General features: G+C 52.3%; 1 protein-coding gene across 1 annotated transcript in view; it reads right to left on the bottom strand.

Annotated features, from left to right (window-relative positions):
• The window catches only part of ALK (ALK receptor tyrosine kinase), a 634712-nt gene that overhangs the window by 5112 nt on the left and 614215 nt on the right, over positions 1-15385 (bottom strand). The window contains exons 23-26 of the mRNA XM_037146752.2: positions 14811-14940; positions 9939-10036; positions 6114-6206; positions 3814-3915 (exon numbers count right to left, since the gene is read on the bottom strand). Of these exons, the coding sequence (XP_037002647.2) occupies positions 3814-3915; positions 6114-6206; positions 9939-10036; positions 14811-14940 (423 nt within the window). The remainder of the gene's footprint in view (positions 1-3813; positions 3916-6113; positions 6207-9938; positions 10037-14810; positions 14941-15385) is intronic.

Below are 15385 nucleotides of genomic sequence, written 5' to 3' on the forward strand. Positions count from 1 at the left end.
AGACAACTAAATATTAGCAACAGAAAACACAGCCAGAACACAGAAAATTGAACTCTTCGAAAGTCTGTTAACAACAAATTCTTTAGCCTGACCGGTAAGGGGCGAAACCAGCAGCTGGTGGAGCGGGGTTGCACAGGAAAACTCGGTCGGACGGACTCAGGTGCGTGGAATCCAGGCGCAGGGTTGGACCGAGCGAGCGACCAGGCGACCGACCGAGGGGAAACAGCAAGGGAGCAGGGCTGCTGGTTGACTGTGGTGGCGCATTTGTGCTCGGATAGACAAGTGAGGGAGTGGGCGATTGGACCGGGACCCAGCGGTCCCACGGCAAGCGGCAGGGAGGGCGCCGCCATTTCCCTGCTCTGACTCCACCTCCACATACAGCGTCATAACCCAGCGACTTGAGTGGCCCGGCCCAGGTGAACCACCTAAGCCTCTGCTCCTCACCCAGCGGCGCAAAACAGCAGAGGGGGCCGCCATTTCCCCGCTCTGACTCCACCTCCACATACAGCGTCATAACCCAGCGACTCTGAGTGGCCCGGCCCAGGTGAACCACCTAACGCGCTGCTCCTCACCCAGCCGTGTGAAACAGCAGAGGGCGCCGCCATTTCCCCGCTCTGACCACGCCCCCACATGCAGCGTCACAACCCATTGACCTGGGAGTCCAAGGCTCCGCTCCTCACACTTAAAGGGCACGAACAGACCAAAAATGGCTCAAGAAGATCTCAAAGCCCCAGAGCCTATAAATTTAAGTGATGAAGAAATAGCAAAACTCTCAGATGCACAGTTTAAAACACTGGTGATCAGGATCCTCACAGAACTGGTTGATTATAGCCACAAATTAGACAAATATATGAAGGCGAAACTATTGAAATGAATGGAATCACATAGGACACCAATAGCAATGAAAAGGAAACTGGGACTCAGATCAATGAAGTGGACCAGAAGAAAGCAAATAATGGCCAAACAGAAAAGAGTCAAGAAGCAAGCATTCAAAGAAATGAGAGTCTTAGGAACCTCCAGGACATCTTAAATGCTCCAACATCCGAATCATAGGGGTACCAGAAGGGGGAAAGGCACAGCCACCAGTGGAAATCTTATTTGAACAAATAATAAAGGAGAACTTCCCCAATCTGGCAAAGGAAATAGACTTCCAGGAAATCCAGGAAGCTCAGAGAGTCCCAAAGAAGTTGGGCCCAAGAAGGAACACACCAAGGCACATCATAATTACATTAGCCAAGATTCAAATGAAGGAGAGAATCCTAGAAGCAGCAAGAGCTAAGAGGACAGTCACCTACAAAGCAGTCCCCATCAGACTGTCAGTGGATTTCTCAAAAGAGACCTTACAGGCCAGAAGGGGCTGGAAAGAGGTATTCCAAGTCATGAAATCCAAAGACCTACAACCAAGATTGCTCTATCCAGCAAAACTTTCATTTAGAATGGAAGGACAGATAAAGTGCTTCTCAGATAAGATCAAATTCAAGGAGTTCATCACCACCAAGCCCTTATTATATGAAATGTTAAAGGGACTTATCTAAGAAAAAGAAGTTAAAGAAACATGAACAGTGAAAGGACAACAAACTCACAGTTATTAACAACCACACCTAAAACGAAAGCAAACTAAAAGGACAGCTAGATCAGGAGTGGAAACATAGAAATGAAGAGCTCAAGGAGGGTTAGCAACAGGGGAGTGGAGGAGGAGAAGGGGGAGAAGGTACAGAAAATAAGTAGCATAGACAGTAGATAGAAAATAGATGGGGGGGCAAGAATAGCATGGGAAATATAGAATCTAAAGGACTTGAGACACATGGTCATAAACTAAAGGGGGGGTAATGGTGGGGATGGGGGGTAGGGTGGAGGGGAATGAAGGGGGGAATAGAACAACTGTAACAGCATAATCAATAAAAAATTAAACAAAAAAGTTTGTGTGCTGTGAAATTACGTGTATTGCACAAATCACATCCTGCTCCTTTTTGGAACTTGCTTCTCCCCGCCCCCCAACTCAGTACGGTTTTTGAGATTAATCCGTGTTGATACATGTGGGTAGAGTGTGTTCTTTTATAGTGCCGAATTGTTTCCCATGATACACGAGTGGGTAACCACAGTTTGTTTGTTCTTCCCTATGTGAGAGGTAGCCAGGCTGCGTCAGCCTGTCCACTGTCGTGGACAGTGTTGCAGGGGGGCCTCCACGTCTGCCTCCACTTGCGTCGTCCTCTCTAACTAGACACTGGGCGCTGGGATCGCAGGGTCACAGGCTAGGCCTGTGCTCAGAACAAAGCCTTAATTACCCCAATTCTTCCCCACACCTGCTGAAGGCAGGTGTGGTGCTTTCACGAGGGTGCAAGTAGGACTCAGCTGGAGGGCTCGTTAAAGCCACCAGCGCTGGGCTGACCTGTAGAGTTTGTTTCATTAGCCTGTTTGCACCGAAGGGCGGGCGCTCAGACTTTGTTTCTAACACGTTCCCAGGTGAGGCTGATGCTGCTGGTCCTGGGCCTCACTTTGATATCTGCTGGGTTGGGATGACCCAAAGGGAAAGCTAGAACTACCTTATGACCTATCAGTCCCCCTTCTGGGTAATTATCCAAGAAAGCAAATTAGTGTTTCAAAGAGACGGCTGCATGCTCTGTGCACCGTGGCGTTATTCACAGCAGCCGAGATGCAGAAACAACCTAAGTTCCGTCAGCGGGTGAATGGGTAAAGAAAAGGTGACGTGGCCTGGCTGGTGTGGCTCAGTGGATTGAGTGCAGGCCTGCAAACCAAAGGGTCGCCAGTTTGGTTCCCAGTCAGGGCAAAAATCCAGGGCCCCAGTAGGGGGCTCGAGAGAGGCAACTGCAAGACGATGTTTCCCTCTCTTTCTCCCACCCATCCCCTCTCTCTAAAAATAAAATAAATAAAACCTTTAAAAAAGAAAAGGTGATGTGTGTGTATGTTTTCCTTTTGAATAATTAATATAATTAAAATTAACTGTCTAGATTAATATATACTGATACATATATTCAATACATGGGTGTATATATAACCATAAATACCACCTTTTAAAATTCATCCATATATATTATATATAAAATGGACATTTTCAGCCCTAAAGAGAAGGAAATCCTGCCTTTTCCAATAATGCGGATGAACCTGGCAGGCGTCATGCTGAGTGAAATCCGCCAGACTCCGCACACGTGGTACTGCGTGAGCTCACTTACCTGTGGAGTGACAGGAACGGGACGTGGGAGGGGTGCCGGGGGGACGAGGGACGGGACATGCCGGTCAGGGAGCACGTGCTGCAGCCACGCAGGACGCGTAAGTCCCAGGGCGCCGAGGCCCAGGCAGGGTTTCCCAACCTTATTTTTAGCTGTAGAAGGAGCCTCGCCCCATCACCAGCAGCCCTTCAGTGCTTCCCTGCTTTTTCTCCTTTACTCTGTTAACATGGAGAATCTCAACGCTCAATCATCTAATCTTAATGTTGCACTCTTGGAATAAATCCAACTTTGTTATGTACAAAAAAAAAGAAGAAAGAAGAGAAAAGAAATCATGTGTGGCTCTCAGTGGGTGGTGTCCCCTAGCTGCATATCAGCCTCACCTGGGAACTTGTAAGACATGAAGATTCTCAGCCTGAATCTTTAAGCCCCAGGGTGGGGTCCAGCAGTCTGTCTTAACCAGCCTTCCTGAGCATTCAGAATCGGCCTGCCTTTGAGAGCCGCCGTGGTGCTGCAGGCTTGTTGATGCCTCCCTGACCTTCCCCTGACCAGGGCCTCTCTGCTGAGGGGGTGGGGTCACCCCTTAAGGCCCAGGGGAGACCTGGAGGAGAGCAGCAGAGAGACTCACCACGTGTCTGTCTTGGATGTGAATATTCCTTCCATGAAGGCCTCGGGCGGCATCCACTTCACCGGCAGCATCGCACAGCCCCCCTTCCGGTAGTAGCTCGCTCTGTGGGGAGGAGAGGAAGGGGAACTTGGTTCCGGAGATGGCGCAGAGCGGACGCTCCAGGCGGCTCGAGAAAGCGGCAACAAGCCCACCCACCCGCTGAAGGACTGGCGCTAGTGAGGGTTCTGGGGTTCAGGAGGGAAGCGAGGGGACAGGGGTCATTTGGTTAAGGACTTTGTGTCACTGAGTCAGAGGCAGACTGCCCACTGGAGATGCGAAAGACCTGTGTAATGACTGAGACACCCACTGGGGGATGCTTGGATTTCCCTGTTGGGTTTCATTCACAGGAACTCACCAGGAATAACATTACTCCAGCCTTGTAAATGCAGCCTGTTCCTGCCGATCCACAGTAATGCAAGGCCCCAGGTGGGAGCACTGAGAGCAGGACTTGTGTCTTACTCACTCGGGCTCCTTCCCGGCACTCGGAGAGCCCGCAGCGCCACACAGACGCCCACCAGGTGCGGCAGGCGCTGGTCGGGCAGCTGCCTGCGGTGGCACAGTCCCGCAGGAGAGCACAGGGCGGAGCGGGCTTCAGAGGCCTGCATTCAGGTGTGGGTTTTGTCACGTCCTGTGATGTCACGAGTGCGGCTCACTGACAAACACGCACCTCTGACACCAGCTCCGCCCCCAGCGCTGTGTTCTCCGGCCAGGGAGTGCTGCGGGAGGCAGCTGCCCTGATTAACTAGTTACTTTAGCAAATGAGAACTGAGTATTCAGAATGCATCGGGTTCTCTGCCATGCAGTGAGCACATAAACGTGTTTTAAGCACATGCAGTTTAGTGGCAGAAACAGATGTAAGAACAACTGCAGTACAGCACACCACATGCAATGATGTCAGTACGCAGGAAGCTCTGGACACAGAGAAAGAACAGATTCCTGCTTCAGGCGGGGCTGGGAAGTGCTTTGGGGGGCTGACGGGGCTAGGGGTGAAGAAGCTCTCCTGGAGGCCCGTTCCCGACTGTGAAAATCTCACAGTGCACGTGGGAGCAGGGGCTGCAAGGAGGTTGGGGTGGGAAAGCCTGGAGTTGGGCAGCTGTCAGAGCTGAGGGTGGACAGCAAGGGCTGGCTAAGTCACGCTGAGGCGTTCGTGTCGTCAGCCACAGCCACTCCTGGGGTTCCCTGAGAGAGGAGGGGAAGGATGCTGAGACTTTGGGCAGCATCCAAAGAAGGTACCATGGTGGAGACCAGTGGTAGGTGACTGTGGTCAGGGTCATCCCTAACTCATCATCTTCCAGGTGCTGCTCCCCTGTGGGTTCAGGATGGTGCCAGCATCCCCCAGCTGGAGGTAGGTGCCAGTTCTGACGGAGGCCTTCAGGGAGTCTCCCTTGCTCTTGGAATAGTGAGAGCTCTATGTGACCATCTCTCTCTGTCCCCGGATTGGGAAAGGTATGGTCTGTGACTGTCGGTGAGCTGCTCGGCTCAGGGAGCAAGTAACTGTTATAAATAATTAGATGAGGCAATGTGAGGCAAAGTGCAATAGAAGTATTTTTAAAAATATTTCATTCATTTACTTTTAGAGAGAGAAGGAAAGGGAAGGGGAGAGAGAGGGAGAGAAACATCACTGTGTGGTTGCCTCTCGCACGCTCCCCTGCTGGGGACCTGACCCACAATCCAGGCATGTGCCCTGACTAGGAATCACACCAGTGACCCTTTGGTGCACAGGCCAGCACTCAATCTGCTATGCCACACCAGCCAGGGCTATTTTACTTTCTGTATGTACCCTTGAGACTATTCCGGGGAAAAAGAAATGAGGCCGGGCTAAATACCTATGGGCTTTGGGCTGTACTCTGAGTCTCCTGGGAACAGTGGCCAGTGAGCTGGGCCCTGTACCCGTCAGCTCTGGGCGCTCTTGCTTGTGTGGGGGAAACTAAGGCCATTCAGTTTACTTAGAAACGTTTTCCATATCATGTATCCAAGTTATTCCACGTCTCAGCATGGATTAGGGTAAGAGCACTGGAACCAGCGAGACGACCTGATGAAGACCGTGGTGTCAGTTACGGCAGGCAGTGTGATCTCAGGTTTAGACTTGTCAGGTGTGGGCACTACTTAAGGTTTCCCATCTCCTGAAAAGGAACTTAATGAAATGTTAGGCGGCAAGTTGACAAGGTGCCAGACAGAGGTGGATGATTTGGGGCACAAGCGGCCACGTCCTGTTCTCTTGAGGGGACGGGCTGTGAGGGGTGACAGTGGTCTCTACTCACCTGTAGATGTCTCGGGCCATCCCGAAGTCTCCGATCTTGGCCACTCTCCCAGGGCCTGGACAGGTTAGGAGGCAGTTCCTGGCAGCAATGTCCCTGGGAAGAAAAAAAAAAAAGAGAGAGAAAATCTATTTCCTTATTTTGTCCCTGGGAAAAGAAATGTATTTATCGCCAGGATTTTCACCTCAAATCTGAAGTTCAAATATCTTCTACTCTACATTCCTTTATGATATTATACTGTGGTCTAAAAGAAATAGCTATGCCAATTCTAGGCCTCAGAACTAACAGGGCAATGGGAAATGATTAGGGAGATGATTGAAAATGTTTAACAGGATAATAATATGAAAATAACTATAATAGAAACTAGAATTTATTGGCCTTTTACTACGTACTAAGTATTGTTCTGAGTGCTGCATGTCTAATCCTCACAACAACCCAGGGGGTAGAGGAGGCTGTTATTATCTTCATTTTATTAAGCAAATTATGCTAAAAGCAGGTAACACAGGGATGCAAGAAATGCCATTCGGCCTTAGGCTATTGTTTGTGCAGATTGCTGCTTGGTTTAGCAGGGCCTCCCTTACATCAAGTTCAAGTGGGGTAAAGTATTCCCAAATGTTTATTGTTTTCTTTTTAAAAGATTTTATTTATTTATTTTTAGAGAGAAGGTATGGGAGAGAGAAAGGGAGAGAGTGAAACATCCAAATATGAGAGAGACATTGATCGGTTGCCTCTCCCACGTGCCCCCAACTGGGGACCTGACCCACCCCCCGGGCATGTGCCCTGACCCGGAACTGAGCTGGCGATGGTTCGCTGTGCGGGATGATGCCCAGCCCACTGGGCCACACCCGTCGGGGCTGTAGTTTTCTTTTTTAATACGCCATTATGACTTGCATCCATGATTTTATCTAAAGCCTTTGCTAAGCTGTCGGCCTCATAGCTAAGTGGCTGAAGAATGGCTTCTGTCCAGTTGTAAAGTTACTGTGTCGTCTCCGTTGTCCTGCTCTGATGGCCTGTCTTGCCTGCGACCTGCCTGCAAGGCCTGGTCAGGAGCTGTCCAAGACTCAGCCACCCCCGCTCACTGCCTGCCCTCCCACCCACTCTTAACACACGTGTGGGAATGCAGGGTGCAGCCGGAAGTCTGGAATTGCCCCCGATAATATTAAAGTTCAGGACAGAAAAGAGGTAGGTGTACTTGGGGCCACAGATGGTGTTTTCATTTTTTTGACTGGTTTCATGAAGGTCTGGCTCTTTGGTCAAGAAAGACATGGAAAATAAACAATCGGATAGTATTTAAAAAGTAGGACCTGGATTGAAGGTTATGGCTCAGGAGAGCAGAACAAGCGGCCCGGGAGGGAGATGGCTGTCGTTAATGCCACTGACCACGTCCAGGGATTTCTGTGGAATTTTGAGGAGCAATGGTGCATAAAGTACCCTAATAAAACTATAGAAGCATAAGAAGTGTGACATCAAACAGAAGAAAAATAGCGGACTATACAGCCACTACTTCTGAAGAGAAATACAGCAAAGCAGACCAGGAACACTATTTACGGCTCCAGCCAGGCGTTGACTTGCTCATGCACAGAAAGGTTGCTCAGAAAAGCCATCTTGAATTCAACTGCAAGAAAGTATATACACCCCACCTCCCTCCCATTTCTACCCCCCTTAGTTATTGTCCCTGTGTCCTTTATAAAAATGATATAAACCTATGAATAAGGAGTTCAAGGGAAAGAAGATAAATAACTAAAACCAAAAGAAAAGAGGTTTTGTCTCATACTTAAAAAATGCAAATTCAAACAATAAAATGCCATTTTCACCCCCCAAAAAAAAAAAGAAAGTAAATACAGTATCATAGAGCACACCAAGAGTTGGTCAAATGACAAATAATTCTTGAAATGGTAATAAACCATAACCAAAGGGAATAGGCCTAGTACAGAACATGGGAGTGTGTGGATCTGGTAGGGGCGTTCTGCTCCGGATTCAGAAGGCCCACTTGCCAGGAGCCCCGGAGCCATGTGGCAGACACGGGGTTGGGGAGGGAGAATTACAGGTGAGGCAATACTTCCCTGTGGGAATGGGCCAGTTAAAAGATGCAAAAGATGCTTTTCTAATGCCAATCACCCTGGGAGAAAAGCTTGGATAGAGATGGTCAATTTCTGCTGGAAGTCGCCTTTTGCTTATAAAGCAGATCATCTGATACATTCTTGATTTATCTTTGACAATTTCATTTCTCAAAAAAGATAAAAGCAGCAGCAAACTATTTCTCTGGGATCAAAATCTGACCTTCACTGACTATTTATAGACATGAAAGCGATAGAAATCTTGAGAGAATGTGATCCTGTTATCTTATCATCTCTAATAACAGAGCATTGGATGTGGTCCAAGGTATCATGGCTCTAGGGAGGCAGATTTGACAACATCAGAGGAAAGATGGATATGATCTGTCAGCCGAGAATCTGTATGCTCGGTGACTAGCTCGGGAGGAGAGGAAAAAGCAGAAGTGATCTCGGGGAGAAGCAAAGGGAGACATCTGAAGTCGCCAAGGTGACTGCACAGGCTCCTCTCGGATGAGTCCAGACTTAGAGGACGTACATGCAGAGGCAAAGGTGGCTGTAACCAAGGACGAATTCCACAGAGAGCACAACCTTCTCAGATCCGAGCATCAGTAAAGCCCAGAGCTGAGATGCGTGGAAAGTTCTGGGCACAACAGGCAGGGTGAGAACAGCGATAGCAGGACTGGCCGTGACTCAGAGCAGAGGGTGCAGCTTTGGATGAGAACATGAAGGCTGAGCCCCGGCTTCTGCTCTGCTCCTATTACCCCCACCAGGAAAGGCTCCGACTCGAGGAAGAACTGAAGGCCGAACAGTGAGGAGGCGGTGAGCAGATAAGCCAGTGGGAGAGGTGCCTGCCTTGTTTTGGGAACGCCTCTGGGCACCTTGGTGAGTGTGTTCCTTGATTTTTAATTTCCCCATTTTTATTAGAAGAAAGCATAGCTTCTTGCCTGCTTATGGCTTTTCTATGTGTGACCTCACATGGCATCTCTTGTTTTCTGCTTTGCACGTGCATAGCCTAATGGTTAGGCACACGCCTCGGGCTCTTTGAAGATGTGAGTTTACAAAGGATTGTTAACTCACCAGGATTTCCTAAACTAGAGGGAACTCACTGGGAAGAGCGTAACGATCCATCTGACTGTTCTGAACGGAGCTGCCAGCTGAGAGGGCCGCTGAGAGAGCCCCGCACCCACGCGGAAAAAGCCCTGCGTGACCTGTGGCGTCTACCGTGCAGACTCGAGGCCGCCGTGCAGACGCCACTGGAACATGAGGGTCGGGTGCAGCACAGGAAATGAAGTGTAGAAGTAAATAAAATTATTGTTATGCTCATTGCATGGAGTTTTAGAAAAAATTTAATTTATTCAACAAACATTTCTTGTGCCTCATATATGGCAGGGATATGGAAATGAGTAAAACAGGTTCGTGTCTTTGAGCACCTGTAGTGAAGATATGAACTCTTTTAACTTCCTGCAAGGAGCTCAGTGTTCTAGGAAGAGGAACGATAAAGTGTTCCGGGACCTGGAGGATTCGCTGCGAGATGCAGGCTGGGGCCCCACAGGAAGTCAAGCACAGCTAGATCATCAAGGCCTTCAGCGCTGAGTGGGTGTTTTATGGCTCCCACCTTACATACGGGGCAAGCGAAGCCCTGATACAGTAAGCAGTCATCGCAGAGGTGAAGCTGAACCCGCACTGGAGAGGACCCACGACCGTGCTCCACGGGGGAGGCTGGGCCCCTGAGACGTGGGAGGAAGCGAGCAGAAGGCAGGGGCACGTGACTCACCGGTGGATGAAGTGGTTTTCCTCTAAGTACTGGCAGCCACAGGCGATGTCCCGAGCCACGTGCAGAAGGTCCAGCATGGCCAGGGAGGAGGGCTGGTTCTGTGGCGACACAGAAATGACCCACTGGTGAGAAGTTCTTGGGGAGAGAAGATACGAAACACTAGCTTCAAGTGCTCGCGACGGGGCCAAGACAGGACAGGCTGTCCCCCTGGGGTCCAAGCTGGCTGCGCATTAAAAAAAATCACTGGGCGGTTTTAAGCCTGGCCTTCATTCCTGCTTGTCCCTCACTGGCTGTGTGACCTGGGCTAATTGCTGTGTCGCTCTCCAAGCCATGGTGTCCCCACCTGCGACAGTGGCGTGGCACTTGGCCTCGCCGACTGGCTAGGAGGACACACAGGGCACAGAGGGAACGCTTCCTGAAGGGCCCTGTGGTCGTGGGCAGGGCTGCGGCGTGGAGGGCCGCACATCCGAGCACTGGGTTTCGCCAGGGCCCTCGTTCAGTCGGAAACACCAGGTACCGTGAGGGAGACCGTCCCCATGTCCTGGGAAAAAGGGAAGTAAATATGCTTCTGAGGGAAACATTCATCCATGTTGCTCTAGTAATGGAAATGCTTTCTGTTCCGACCGAACCCGTGGCTTCCCCTGAGTGTCTCTGTCCCCCCATCACTCAGGATGGCAGTGCCTTTGATGTCTCAAATGCTTCGTGAGCCTGGCACGCTTCAGGGACTGAATCTTCCCAGGCATTAACCTGGGGGCCAGGTTTATCTGGGCTCCTTGTCTGTGGCTGCTCAGAGCAAATTAACTTCTCCACTAATCACTCAGCACAGAAGCAGAGTTGGCCACCCGAGGGAGAGAAGTGACCCACTGGTGAGGGGTGTGTGAGTGTAGGTGTGTGAGTGTAGGTGTGTGAGTGTGTGTGTGTGTGTGTGGGGTCAGGGAGCATAGCCAATGTGCTCAGTGCTGTTTGTATCCAACCACGGCTTTCAAATCAGGGCTTTTCCCCCTGAGTCTGCTCCTGAGTGTGGCCCTTCCCTTGGCAACCTCGGGCCATGGAGGTTATGGGTGTACCCTGTCCAGTACTCACAGAGGATCTTGTCCAGTGTTTCTCAAAGCGGGCTTTGGGGTGGAACTCGATCAGAGAGGCACGGGAATGCCTGGGTTAAACCAGCTCTCCATCACGGGAGTTCCCAGGGTCTCGCTACACGGTAACGCACACGGAGGACCAACAAGGGGGCCTCTCACAGCTCTGGGGTTCGGCCGCTCAATCCTCTAGGGAGGGCGTGTGAGTGTGAGCACCGAAAGCGCTGGTGTCCCTTCTGGGGACACCGTTCAGACCAGTCTCCCACTTCACAAGTGAGAAAACAGGTGGGATGACTGCTCGGTCACAGCCGCGGAGGGGCTGTTCCCAAAGGAGGCCGTAGACCACAGGGGGGCAGGCACAGGGTCCGAGGGCCGGACGCGGCCTCAGCCGCGTTTCCTTCGGCCCAGTGCCGGGTAGAGAGGCTGGTGCGGCCCCCAGTGAAAATGAGTTTGACAGCCCGGCTGTAATAAAAACCAGGATGATATCGATAGCTAGTCTTTCCTGAAGGAGCGTCTCCTGGGTTGTTCGGGGAGGAAGAACTGCAGGACACGGGGCAGGGACTGTCACACCCCGTGGGAAACAGGACAGTGACGTATTTATTAAAATTGACGCGTCGAAGAGCGGGAGGGAAAGATGGGGGAGGGAAAAGCAGATGCAGACAGGGAATGCGACGGATGAAAAGTGGCAAAAAGCCCTTTGAAAAGCGACGAGAAGTTGATGCCGGTGGCCCCCTTTTACTCCTCGCGTGGCCGACTCTTCACGGGCACCCAAGGCCCCTTTGCGCAGTTGGAGCCAGCACGGGGGTTACGGGGCCAGAGCCGGAGACCCAGACCTGAGTACTAGTCCAAATTGGAGCTTCCCTCCTGGACGCAGTGACCGCTGGGCTCCAAAGAGCCCCCTGCGCACTGAGCACGTGCCAGAGCCATTCCCCACGTATGTGGCCGTGTTCCACGCACATATGGACACTGGGGGGGGGGTGATGACTGCCACCGTGAGTGAAGAGATCCCTGACTCCTTAATGGCTTTTGTCATTATTGATGGACTCAACGGTTACTAAAAGATGGTGATTAGCCCATATGTGGCATATAATAAACCCTCAGTAAACATCTATGGAGTAAAGATGGTCTGCAAAAACATTGTTTTTGAAATTTAAAAGGATCTGCCTTCTAGAAAAGGTGGAGTCTTGGGACCAAGTGATGTTTTCATCAGTTACCCACGAATGTCATTGCCATGATCAACGTGGTTAGCTTGGGCGTGCTTTCTGTCCCGTGTGTCTGTAATCTGCAGGCCACTCATGTCCGTGCATTTGCGGTCTGAAGCCAGAGTCTCTCAGACAACCTCGGGGGTGCTTGGATCCTGCAAGTCCATGGAACCTGTGAGCTCCAGGGAGGGTGGCAAGGGAGGACAGAGACCTTGTCTGCTTCTGAGTGGCCAGACCACAGCCTGTACACAGGAGGTCATCATGTAGGCCCTGAGAGCCTGGGGAGTTCAAACGGGTGAGCCAGGTGGAATTCAGGCCTTTGAATTCAGTGAGTTCCATAGACTGGAGGACCAACTCCCCGTCCCGACCCCCCCCCCCCATATTTCTCCAGCCCTGATGTCCATTAGCTGCCCCTCCCTCCTTCAGCACAGGTAGGATTCACTGAGATGAGCCCCCTCTGCTGACTCCAATCACATTCTGTGGGTGACCGGACCCCATCCGTGCTGGGTTTCCTGGTGCTCACAGTCTACACAGAACACCCAGTTCTCTAACCTCCAGGAAGCTGCTGCCACAGACGCATCTGTGTGGGCTCCCTCTGTGGGGTAGACCTTTCAAATCACCGCTGGGGCAGGCATCTCAGGAAGGACCAGCTCGCCTGGGATGGGGAGGCACATGGGGGTGAGAACAAGGATGGCAGGTGCTGAGAGACTTCGGGACAGAGTTGGCGAGGAGCGCCAGGTCAAAGGCTATAAGCAGATTTGGTAGGTGGAATCCTGACCCCTGGAAGGGGCTGTCCCAGGAGAGCTGGCCATCCCACCCTTGTGCGCGTGTCAGGCGCAGGTCCTGCTGTCAGAGGCTGCTGCCCTGAGCCCTCCACGGTGGCACCGTGGCGTGGGAGGTGTCAGTGATTTTCCTCTCCTTCCTGGTACTTTGTGTCTTGGAACAATATTCAAATCATCTTTCATTGTTAAGAGAGAGAGAAGCCCCGCTCCTCACTGCTACCCGGCCCCAGCCACCGAAGTCCTTGGACTGGCCGAGTGGTGGTTTCCCAGGCCCCCTGCAGAGATCCCAAGCTTCTCCTGTGCGTGTGCGATCCTCCTTCTCCTCTGGCCCCAGGGATGTCCAGTGGGAAGACCAGCCCCATGCCTCTTCCCAAAGTCTCCGTCGAGTGTCCACCATTGGGCCTCTGCCAGAAGCACTGCTGAGTCTCAGAGCACAAGCACCGAAGTCTCTGCCTTGGTGGGTGGTGGTGGAGAAGCCACTGAGTTGGTGCTTGGACCTGGGCGGAGAAGCCTGCCTGGCTTGCAGTGCTGGCTCTTAATGAGCCAGCCTCACTGTGGCCATCTATGGCATTCCCGAGGGGGGGTCATTGGGAAAAGGGCACAGTGGGTTGGAAAAAGCACTGTGTCAGGAGTCATAAGCCCTGAGTTTTGGGTCGCAGCTCTTCCACATCCCGTGTGGCCCTGGCAAATCCTTAATTGTCTCTGAGCCACAGTCTCCTCCTCCGTGGAAGAGCTGTGCTGTTCACGCAGGGGTTTGGAGAGAGGAGGAAGCCACTGAGGACTGTTACAAAGTGGGTCCGTCTTTCTTTCCCCCACACCCCCCTGCCGGGCGTGCTCAGGAGCACGCACACACCCAGACTAAGATATTCTGAGTGGAGCCTGGCTGGAGGTGGCGATTGCAACGGGTGTGACCTTCCAAGGTTTCTGCCGCCACTTGGGAGTCCCCGAGAACAGAATGTTCAGCTCTGGGCATTCTGCAGCAGGTGTCTCAGTCCTCCTCTGTTTCCCTGGGGGCGGGGAGGGTGCGAGTCGTCTCTGTAGTCCTCACAGTCCAGCGGCAACTCCGGGAAGCCACGTCTGGACTCCGGACTCTGCTCCGGTCCCTAGCACCCAGGGCCTCCTGAGGAGCCTGGCAGTAACGAGTGGGTGGCTGGGTTCTGGGTCCGCCCAGTGTGTTGCGTGCTATAATTCAGAACCACGTCCAAGATGTTCCAGTCCAGCCCTTGGACTTCATGCTGCAGACACCGAGGCCGGACTGGGTAGTCTTCCCTAGGCCCTGTGGTTGTAGAATGGCCAGGCAGGGCAGGGGCGTGGCATGCCTGGCTCCACGCAGGTCTCTCCACTGTCCCCAGCTCCAAACCCCCAGCTATAGCACACATGCAGCACCTTCCTAAATACTCCAGCACTTCGTTTTTATAGTAAAACTACAAGGTCTGATGTCACCATTTGAGAAGTGACAGTGGGGCCAGAGCAAGTGGATAGAGATGGGCCTACCCCACGTCGGCTGTCTGGGTAAGTGACCTGGTTGGCATAAATGTCCCTCTCTGTGCTGGTCCCTAGTTTGGTTTTCCATGGTCAGCCGGCCATAAAAATGGACTCAGGCTGGAGAACCCACTGCACGAGCCTTGCACGAGCTCCAGGGCCTTGTCCACATTTTGTGCATTCTCTCCTGGCCATGCCCCCAGATCCAGGCCCAGGGGCTGACTCTCTGCCCCTCGCCCCAGCTGCTCCCCGGGCTGCCCGCTCTTGCTCCTCCCACCCCACTTGTTCCTTGGCACAAGCGCCGAGGAGAGACCAGTTCTCACTCACCGGGCGAGGACGGGTCTCCCGGAGGAAAGACTTGAGGTCCCCTCCTGCCATGAGCTCCAGCAGGATAAACCGGGGCAGGGCCTGAAGACTCACTCCAATACAGCGCACGATGTTCTGGTGATTGAATTTGCTGCAGAGCACAGGGGAGGAGGCAAATGTAACTGAGCTGAGTCTGGGAAAATCTTAAGGGGGGAAAGCAGGGTATAACTTTATGTTTTCAGCAGACGCGTTAGGTAAATGCGTTCTGCAGACATTGGTAGTGGGGGTCCTATGCTGAGCCTCAGCTGAGAACTGTCTCGTCACTGAGCGGGTGGAAGAACCTGGGGGCAGGCCTGGCAGGAGCTCGGTCTGCAGGAGAGTATTTGGCTGGGGGTGGGAGGACCCTGCATAGACACCTGGCTGAGGAAGAGGGTGGGGAGACAGGGGAGCACCCAGGGTTGTTCTCGGAGACCGGTGTGTGGACTGCCTGCTGGGTTGCGTGTCTGAGTCCTCCGAGGCAGAAGCTGGAGGACCCGCCAGGGGTGTTGTGTGAAAGAGACTGAGAAGAAAGAGGGGCATAGCGATCCCACTGTGGG

The sequence above is a fragment of the Artibeus jamaicensis genome, unplaced genomic scaffold (genome assembly GCF_021234435.1).
Source record: "Artibeus jamaicensis isolate MK-2021 breed Jamaican fruit bat unplaced genomic scaffold, CSHL_Jam_final contig_465, whole genome shotgun sequence".
NCBI lineage: Eukaryota > Metazoa > Chordata > Mammalia > Chiroptera > Phyllostomidae > Artibeus > Artibeus jamaicensis.